Source organism: Miscanthus floridulus, chromosome 9 (genome assembly GCF_019320115.1).
Source record: "Miscanthus floridulus cultivar M001 chromosome 9, ASM1932011v1, whole genome shotgun sequence".
Classification (NCBI taxonomy): Eukaryota; Viridiplantae; Streptophyta; class Magnoliopsida; order Poales; family Poaceae; genus Miscanthus; species Miscanthus floridulus.
Window position 1 is genome coordinate 47137553 of NC_089588.1, and position 10011 is coordinate 47147563.

The window sequence follows — 10011 nt, forward strand, 5'->3', positions numbered from 1 at the left end:
ATTCATGATTTGAACAACTTTGGTATTCATCATTTTTTATGTTGAAATCAATTTGGGTCTCAAATTTTGGTTCGAACTTATAGTTTTTCAAAATTTTAAATTTAAAATGTTCAAATTTTGTCAAATGACAAGATGACTAAAATAAAGTTGTAGATATTAATGAGTTGAACAACTTTGGTATTCATCACTTTTTATGTTGAAATCATTTTGGGTCTCAAATTTTGGTTCGAACTTGTCATTTTTTAAAATTTCAAATTTGAAAGGTTCAAATTTAGTCAAATGACAAGATGACCGAAATAAAAGTTGTAGATCTTAATGAGTTGAACAACTTTAATGTTTATCAAATTTTTATTTGAGATCATTTGGTGCCTCAAAATTATTTTAGTAGTTTTGATTTTAATTTTTTAAAATTTAAATTTTTTTCCCCATTTTTAAAGGTTCAATTTTACAATTTTAAACTGTTGTATCTCTACTATAATTGAAAACTTGAGACTCATCATGGAGGCTTCAACGCTCCCGTCCGTATAAAAGGAAACAGATTTTTGTTTCCGAAAAAAAATCGAGAGGTCGGGCGTGCTTGCACGCGCTTCCTGCGCCGGCGGCAGCCCCTGCGTGCGCTCGCCCCTGGGCGGAGCGGCAGCAGTGTTGGGCGGGGGCTAGGCAAGGCCGGCGCGGCCGTGCCCGTGGCAGCAGCTGCAGTGGTCAGGACCCGTGCTCCCGTGGGCGGCGGTGGCGGTAGCACCTGCGGCAGGCTGGGGCGGCCCAGATCCACTCGCCCGCGAGATGTCGGAGATCCTCACGCCTAACCGCCTGACCGCCCACCGCATCCGCGCACCTTCTTCCCCGTGTCCGCTCCCCGCCGCAGTTGCACTCCCGCCTCCCTCCATGGGCACGTCGAGGCGGAGCAGGACACAACGTCCTGGTAACTGGAAATCGCCCCTGGCCATTTTTCCTCTTCTCCTGACTTTTGTTTCTCCCAATCCCAAATTGCCAAACCCTAGCAAACGAGCAGTGACCGACTTAGGTGAGGCGATGGTGTGCCGGGAAGGTGTTGACCGGACTCCGGAGTGCCAAGTGTGCAGGGTCTTGGGCTGGGCGGCTACCGGACAACCGTGTGGAGGGAGGGCTGCCGGTGGTTGTGCCTGGCGCCGGCGGCCGAGCGAGGAGCGACGAGCGCAGGCTGCAACGGATCTCCGACCAGGGCTTGCCGGCAGCGGCGTAGCACGCCTGTGCACCATCTGCCAAGCACGGGCGGCTCGAGGACGACGATCGTGCACAGTGAGCAGGCAAGTCTCAGTTAATATAGTTTCTGATTTTGCTGGAAATAACTGCCATGGCTATGTTTTTTCTTGATAAGAGTAAGTGTTTTTAACCTATAGTAATAGAAAATGATATAACCATGAGGTGCCTCATCTCTGGTGAACGTTCGATATTTCTCAATAGGTTGATGAAGTTCAACTGCACATGGTGCTAAGAGGACTTTCATAAAATAGGAAAAAGGCAAAGGGGAAAAAGGTTCACAACTATCTCTAATCTGAAGTGTTCTTATATAATATACGTTGCAATTATTTCTCCGTCAGCATTAGTTGAAAACAATGAAATTGATGTCGGTACACTGAGAATGGGAGGGGACAGCAGCCAATGAAATTGATGTCGGTACACTCAACAAGGAAGTATCTAAACAAATTTGGACAGAGATAATTTGGGCATATTATTGTGAGTAGATCACATTAGTTGAAAACAAAATACTTTTGAAGGCATAAATACTCTAATTGTTTGAAAACAGAAAACTTTTGAAGGTATAAATACTGGCTTACTGCTACTTACTGTTTAGTTTGACGTTAGTGTCACTTATGACTGCTTAGATTACAAGTCAATTATGCCTTCTTTTGAGTGTCCACTGCTCTTGTGACAGCTTCTGGATTGCTTCAGATACTGACATGGAACATCAGTGTCGACTATCTATTGCAATTCTGTTTTAGTTCAGAGTGTTCACTTAGATCCTGCTATGACAACTTCTTCCATGTTTTTGGTGTTTGTAGATCCGACAAACACAATTCTTATTTTAGGAAGCAAATTCTCAATGCTAGGCTTTGCTCTGCTCCTACTTTTGCTCACCAACCTGAGGTCTACCTTGTGTGAGGCTAGAGCCAATTAGCTGCCTCAAATTAACCAATTGCTTCAGCTGATGCAGGCTCAATGTATAGGGTATTACTTTAATTTATAAATGGCATCTTAATTAGTGTGCTGCAATGTGGGCATACCATTCATCTATATGCCAAATGCATAGGGGAACTGAACCTATTGGTGGAAAGGAAATATCTATCATTGATCTTGTTATTAAGGTAATTGCCAAGTCAAACCTTCTGATTTCAGTGTAATAACATTAGCTTCCGAGATCTGATGATCACATTTGTACTAGGAAAATATTTTGATAGCTACAAAAAAAAATATGAGACTTATTTCGCTATAGATACCACAATGTCATTTGTTTGTGAGTTTTGTGTTTCTTTCAACAGTTGATTTATTTTTTCTAGACACCACCGTAGCGTTAGCACGGGCAATATACTATATTAATAATACTTATGTCCTTTTGTTTAAATTGCTGAAGCAATCCAGTGCAAGAGCATTGAGCTTTCCATCTTAACAAAAGATGCATGTTTACTTAATATTAATTAAGCAATAATGGGATGAGAAAATACTTCAAACTGTGGAGGTCCCTTATTTTCCAGGTTTTTAAGTATGTCGCATCACTCCTTGAACTGGTAGAGTCAGAATTGGCGAGCTGAGTTATACGAATGCTAACAAGCTGTTTTCTTACCTGCCTCCAAAGTTGAAGATGAAGCTATCTAAATGGGGTTCAACACTACCTTACTCACTGATCAGCAAATCTGAAACCTGTTCTTTTCAGTTTTTTACTCCTGTTTTTTCTCCCCTTTTGAGTGCTCTTTGTGTACTAGATTGTAGGGACTCCCATAAACAATGCTTGAAAACTGAGATGGTTTTACATCACTGTTAATATTGGTGTAATAGTTGGCAGGAGCATTTCTACCAAAATAAAGCTTCGGACTGTGTTGGCGGTGACGAGAAGCCGGAAGCAGCAGCGGCGGATACGAAGAGGGAGACGAGGAGGAGGCGTGGCCGGCGGCAAGCTTCGGCCAGTACAGGACGCAGGTGTAGCTGCCCGAGAACGTGGACATGGATAAGATCGGCGCGGAGGTGAGGGACGGCGTGCTCTACCTCACCATACCCAAGCTCACAGCAGGGGGCAAGGTCGTCAACATCCAGGTGCAGTGAAGTGAAGTCATGAGCTCTGCCTCTGAATTCTGAAATGGGATGGATCAGAGTTTAGGACGGACGATGAGCACCAGCTGCGTGCTTCTCAGCTTCTGGATGGGCTGGATGGGACGAGAGCGACAGCGATCTACTATACAATCCTACTCTTGCTCTTCTTTCTTTTTTGTTTTTGCCACATGCGCACAGCGAAACACGGGGCCTCTGACCTCCTTTCACTAACAAAAAGAACCTGCTTAATAGATGGGCTGAATGTTAGTGGGTTAAAAAATAATAATGTTGAGTCCTTTTCCCCATAACTCGATATTTCAATACCGATCCTCTGTATTTTTTTACATAACAATGATTAATGTTTTATGTCCATTGAATTTGGGGCCTTATACAAGTCTAGTAATGCCTGAATGTTCTAAACCTGCAAATCTGTGACAGAGGTAGAGCTTACCAGTAGGCTGTTCTATAGGAGAGCACAGCTAGAAGATGAACTCCACTCATTCTGCAAGGTATGTTGCTTTGCTGCAAACAGTAACCATACTTTTGAAATGTAGATTGTAACAGTAAATAGATAACTAAGATCTGTTATGGGTAGGTGACCGTTCCCACATCTTTTACTGACCACTTGTATAGACTTTCTGCATGGCTTGAGTTAAGAATATTCTTTTTCATGTGAACACATTCTCGAGACGTATAGCATCTGTTTTTTACTGATCACTTATATGGACTTTCTGTTATGTGTAGGTAATTGTTCTCACCTATTCTTTGTATTTCTTTTTGTTTAGCTGAGTGAGCACTAGTTCTCAAGTCAAAAATAAAACTACACACATAATTTGAGTTATGTGTCCTACCTTTTCTTTGCTTGCAGGTTTCAACAGTTCAGAGCAGCATGGGAGGTCCTTCCGTTACCAATTTCCAGCGGCAGCTTTCAGCTTCAGTTGTTGAACAAAAGCAGGTGGGCAGCAACACATCAGCAGCTTGGTTGTTATCTCAGGTAACCAGTAACAGTAGGTAAGCATTAGTTCACTTTTAACAGGGAGTCATGATCATGTTTGTGATGGTGTACTAATTTGGATTCAAACATTCAAGCCAATAGCTTGCACATTAATATACAATTGTTTCATTATACTCAGAGTGTAGACATTGATACGGAGATTATGGTTATTGCAGGGCTCCAAAATACAATTGTTTAACAGGTCCACCACAACAGCATTAGTAAGTGCCTCTCCAGGCTCCAGCTCAGTTCTTATTTATGTCATCTTTTATTTTGCGAGCCATATGTTTATTTCTCCTGCATATTTCCGGTGTGTGCAGATCAGAGAGTTTATGATTAAGTGGTGTAACATGCATGTCATATTCTTGTCAAGGGGTGTAATTTTTACCACCAACCATTTATTTTCAGGTTACCCAAGAAACCAGCCAGCCAGAACAACAACCCCCTTCTTCCGCAGCTGAAGAACGTCTCACTAGAGGGCGCATGACTAGAAGTAATTTGGCAGCGAATTCGGGTGCTGTTTATACTACAGCAAAGCAACTGAAGGAAACTGCAGCTAGGAAAAGATCTGCATTGTCCAAAAAGAATACACAGGTACTATGTGAAACCTTTTATCTCTCTTTGCATTAAAAAGGAACATATAGTCCTTTTGGAGAAGTACATAGCTATTTTTTTGTTCTGCTCCTAAATATGGTCCAGGCTTAGTTTCCTCTTGCTGATTAGAAATATATATGGATGTGTTTGTGCTCATAAAATGTCTTGGGAGGCAGCTGCATGTATGTTTATATTTGCTTTACGCTTCAAAGTTCATGGTTGATAGTACTGCAGCTCACAGAACTCTAGTACTGCAGCTCGTGTTTTGCTTCAGTGTTCAATTAGCTTTGCCACCACTAGTCTCAGTTTAACTAATGCATGTCAATGATTTTTTCAGGAGGAATCTTGAGTTTGAGAAGGAGCATGCGAATGGTGGGACGATGGCCAACATACATATCAAGGGAACCTTCGCTGCTACAGTAGACATTAGTCTTTTGATTCGAATGAGTTCAAACAGTTGTCTGTGCTTAACACATTATTATGTGTTAAGCTATCTACTTGTGTTCTCATTTAGTTTGACACTCGGTGTGTTTTGTTAAAGATTTTGTATGAACAAATTATATTTCGTTTTAATGGATGTCGATGCTTCCTTCATTATGTATTTGTCGTTTTGCGATTATTAATTTAAGCTACCAAACAAAGTGTCGCAACATGAATTATTAATATATTAATCTGGCGTTGCAATATATGATGGCACATATAACAACCACATTTAGTCATGGCAATAGGTACGATAATCGTGGCAATAGAGAAACTATCTCTTGCAACTACAAAAAGATGACGGTGGCAATAGAGGAATCTACCTATAGCAACCAGATAGTTAGTAACATGGCAATAGATGACCTGTCTGTAGCAACCAACCTAAGTAACGTGGCAATAGCCTATGCCATCTATAGCAACCATTCAGAAACATGGCAATATACGACCTCTCTATAGCAACCAACCTGAAGAGATGTTGCAATAACCTAAGCCACCTATAGCAACCATTTAGGCGATGTGGCAATAGAGAACCTCTATTGCAATGCTTTCTCTGCGTAGCAACAACCACGATTGCAACACCTGTGTTGCGTTGCGCTTGCATTGTGTTGCTACACGACCAGCGTGTCGCAATACGTATCGCTAGCAACGCCTAGTTCGTTGCAATTGATACTATTACCACACCCATAGTGGTTGCAATTGCTTTTGTTACAACACTCACCAGGTGTTGCAAAAGCGTCAAAAGTGTTGCAATAGAGGGGCTGTGTGTCGCAACTAAAATGTAACCCATTGCATTATGCTATTGCTACCCTTACAAGTGCAACGACATTTAACCAAAAAAAATTGGTAGCAAAATTACTATGGCTACCATTTTTGGGTCTTTTGCTACACTTTTTTGGCGTTGCAGTAGACCGAAAATCTTGTAGTGCTCCCTGCTGGAAGCCGTCCTGCACAGCCCAGTAGCCCAGCTCCGCTCCACCGTGCAGCTAGCAAAGTTAGGCCTAGCTCTTCATCCCCACATCGGCCCAATGCCACCTGCTCCCTCTTCCCTTTACTCTACGCTCCGCTCATGGGCCAGCCCAGTCAAAGCAAAGTTGCATAGTCACCGGCCCAACATGGAGGCTGCCACTCCCGTTCTCCTCTTCTCTTGCTGACCAGGGGGACCCGCCTATTAGCTGCTTCTTCTACCTCACCGTCATCTCTGGTATGGACTCTACCATCGCAGAGTTTGTGTCTAGCCCGCCTCCTCGTTGCCATGCACCGCAAGCTCCTTCGCACTCATAAATACGGGCCAGGACCCTATGTTGCCTCCTCGTCCAGCTTGGAAGCCAAGCCACAGCTACCACCGCTCTTCATCTCCATGGCCACCGCCGTTTTGCCGCTGCCGTAATAGCTTCTCCGATCATCACGAAAAGGTTAGTCTTGGACATCCCTCTTGCTTTGTGTCGACCGTGCTGCTTCGCTAGGGTATCGACGTCAAGTCCGAGCCACGCTAGCTAGCTCTATGATGCCTCTACTCTGCTCAACCGCCGTGAACGCCAACAGACTAGATGAGTACATTTGGCATGCCTCGTCTTCATCCCCATACCATCCCTGTGGCCAAGCGAGGCTAGATTCTTGATTCCAGCAAGGCTCAAGCTTTTTCTGGCCATGGCGACACCACCTCCCACACCAATGCCAGCTGCTCCAGCGGCGCCGTGCACAACCCACAACCGAGATGAGCGCATAGCTTCCTATGCTCCCTCTACACGAGTACACAAGAAACGCTGCTGCATCGAAGCACCGGCCATGCACCACCAGCCATGCACCGTGCGAGCTGCCTTGCTCTAATTCTGATTCCTAGCTTGATGACACCACATGACATGATGTATACATTTTGTGGCCATTTTCCTTTACAAAAACAAATCCAGAAATACAATGGAAATACACATATATTTACGATCATCCTGAGTCATCCATCTAGAGATCTATGGCCCCGATTAGAAGATACCCTTTCGCTGGTATTTTTATTAAAGAGCCCCTCTATTTTTGGCAAATTAACCCACAGTCCATGACGTATTTCCGTAATACGTTTTCTTCTTTGGAAAGCGTAGTTTCTTCAGTTTAGATCCAAAATACGTTTTCACTTATTTACAGATTTGCCACTAATTTTGTTTTAACCATAACTTCTTTGTTTTATCTCTGATTTGATCCATTCAACTTGTGTTAGATTCATAATTTCATAATCTACATGTTCATAATACTATTAGATATGTTTTCAACTTTTAAAATTTGAGGTTAGATTTAATCTATTATTTTAATAAAGGAAATCTTGTTTATTTTATAACTTTTGTGTTTTGGCTCCGAATTGACCCGTTCAAGTTGTGCTAGATTCATTACAACGAGATCTATGCGTTAGTAACAATGTTTATCATGTCCCTATTTCTAGAATTTCATGGTTTAAACTTTAATTTGAATAATAATTATGCATGGATTTTATAAATAAAATATGATTTGTTTTACTTTAGTTTTATAATTTAGATCTAAATTTGACTTAATTTATATTATCTATAAAATATCTTATATATGTTTTTATATAGTTAAAACACATGAAGCTAATAGTTTTATATTTTCTTTTATAAGTAGATCTTTCGGTAGATGTATCTTTTTCACCGTAGCTCCGATTAGAGTGCTTTTCGCGTCTGTGTTTGTAGAGAGATGTAGATTCGTTTTACAAACTTTTCATCTTGATTTTATGCTTGGTGTACTATTCTAATTTAGATCTATTGTTTGCTTCATGTATGATTGCATGGATGCTTGTGTGGTGCTTTATGATCTTATCCAGTCGGTGAGTTATACATGGTGAATCAAGAAGCAGATTTTTGAAGTTTTGGACTTGAAGAAGGATCTAAGTTTAAGGCAAGTATAGCATGGGATCTTCCTTGTTGTCCTATACACCTTTAATCATTTAATTCATTCTACATGTGTCTACCTTGATTGCCACTAAGGATTTCCATTTCCTAGTACTTTGTTACCCTGTACCTTGATACCTATGGGGTATTGCATTGGGTAGTATGATGCTAGTGCTCAACTAAAACCATGATCTTGTAACTTGACTAATGGTATATGCAATAAACACTAAAAGATGCTTTTTAGCAACATAGAATAAGGGGGCTAGAGCATTAGGATATTTTATGGTGCTCTAGGTTCCTCTCCCTAAGGACTTATCTATAAGTGATCATCTAGGACTTACAGTATAGCTGTGAGGGCTATATGGCTCTAGCTTTAGCTCAGTATGAGGACCTTGTATAGTTTTTTAGTGGTTACCTTTATGGTGCAAGAGGGGCTCCAGTTTGTATGATCTCGGCCTACCAAGAGGGTGCACTTTGGTTTCTTTGTATTTTGTTAGTCACTCCTTGGAGGGGGGTTCATGCTTATTGATGGGGAAACCTTAGCAGCCCTAACTTGTTAGATGAACCTTTGAAAGGCTTTATAGTGAACCCTGTCGACCTTCCTTGGTAGTGGGTCAAGAGGCTTGTGACCTTGGGCGAAAGGGTAAATCACGACTCACAGTGAAAGTGTACAACCTCTGTAGAGTGTAAAACTGGTATATCAGCCGTGCTCATGGTCACAAGCAGCCTTGGAACATTTACAGAATAGATGATGAACATTAACGATACTAATGATGAAGATGCTCACTAATGATTATTGTTTATGCTATTCATTATTCATGTTTACCCGATCATGTGTTTATGGGCTTGTGATAAACATGTTGCTACTCAATTGCTAAAATCATGACTCATTAAAAGCTAATCGTAGTTAAACCCGTGTCAGCCTTTTGAGCCTCATGAACCCCATGTTATATTTGTTGAGTACGAGATGTACTTACGCTTACTTTATTTTTTCACATATTTGGATAAAAATCCCAAATGGGTACCAGATTGCTAGTCTGGAGGAGTTAGGCTTGCGATCAACTAGTTAGTTGTTCCTATGGAAGTGGAGTCTTCACCCAAAGATCAGAGTTGTCTTTCCACTGTTTGCTATCTAAGGTTATATTCTTTATACTAAGTACATTATATATTGATCATTGCCTTTCGATATTACCCTTATTTGTAGCTATATGTGAGATTTGACTTCCTAGGCTCACATATGGTATGTATCTGGTTTTATTCTTAAAACTAAGGTGCTACACATTACTAAAGAAGAGCAAGAATAGAGCTTGACTATTTCCCTCGCAACCGGGTTCTACTTGGCCTACAGACAGGAGGTGGACTACAAAGGACATAATGAGGCTGTCACCCCCGCACTCTACCACAGCGATCCAAAATGTAGGGTGCATCCATAGGTAAATAACGTATAAGCACCATGCTTACACAATGTCGACCACTCACCCTATTCATCAACAAGAATGAGTGCTTTGCAATCCTATGCATAAACATAATGATAACTCTAAGTACACCAAGCATATAATCAATGCAAACTAAGAACATAGCAAATATGAAGAATAATGTCATAGCAAATGTATGAATGATAAAGGATATAGGGGCTATACCAAGCCAGACTCTAATGATAGGATCAAGAATCCAAGCTAGAAGCTTGACTCTCTAGATCTAACTTAGCTAGCTATGCCTAAGAATATTTGTGTAGGGAGCTCTAAGGTTGAATGATCTCTAGGATTCCAA

The 10011-nt window shown here is 41.3% G+C and overlaps 1 protein-coding gene across 4 annotated transcripts; it reads left to right on the plus strand.

Moving 5' to 3' along the window:
- The first annotated feature begins 3070 nt into the window (after positions 1-3070).
- LOC136481860 (uncharacterized) lies at positions 3071-5467 on the plus strand. 4 transcript variants are annotated; one of them, XR_010764880.1, is made up of 5 exons: positions 3659-3794; positions 4154-4296; positions 4456-4500; positions 4688-4873; positions 5211-5467. XR_010764880.1 is itself a non-coding variant. In XM_066479137.1 (5 exons), the coding sequence occupies exons 2-5, from the start codon at positions 4175-4177 to the stop codon at positions 5220-5222; spliced, it is 348 nt and encodes a 115-aa protein (XP_066335234.1). In that variant the 5' UTR covers positions 3659-3794; positions 4154-4174; the 3' UTR covers positions 5223-5467. The 4 variants fall into 4 exon arrangements, 3 of the variants coding, with proteins under 3 accessions (XP_066335236.1, XP_066335234.1, XP_066335235.1); XM_066479137.1 differs by having other exon boundaries at positions 4154-4279; XM_066479138.1 differs by having other exon boundaries at positions 4154-4240.
- Positions 5468-10011: the final 4544 nt, after the last annotated feature.

Excerpts from the sequence above, each read along its gene's own strand:
- LOC136481860 (XM_066479137.1), top strand. The coding sequence starts at position 4,175 with ATGGGAGGTCCTTCCGTTACCAATTTCCAGCGGCAGCTTTCAGCTTCA. Across the intron at positions 4,280-4,455 it reads CAGCTTGGTTGTTATCTCAG|GGCTCCAAAATACAATTGTT; the intron begins GTAACCAGTAAC and ends TGGTTATTGCAG. Across the intron at positions 4,501-4,687 it reads GGTCCACCACAACAGCATTA|GTTACCCAAGAAACCAGCCA; the intron begins GTAAGTGCCTCT and ends ATTTATTTTCAG.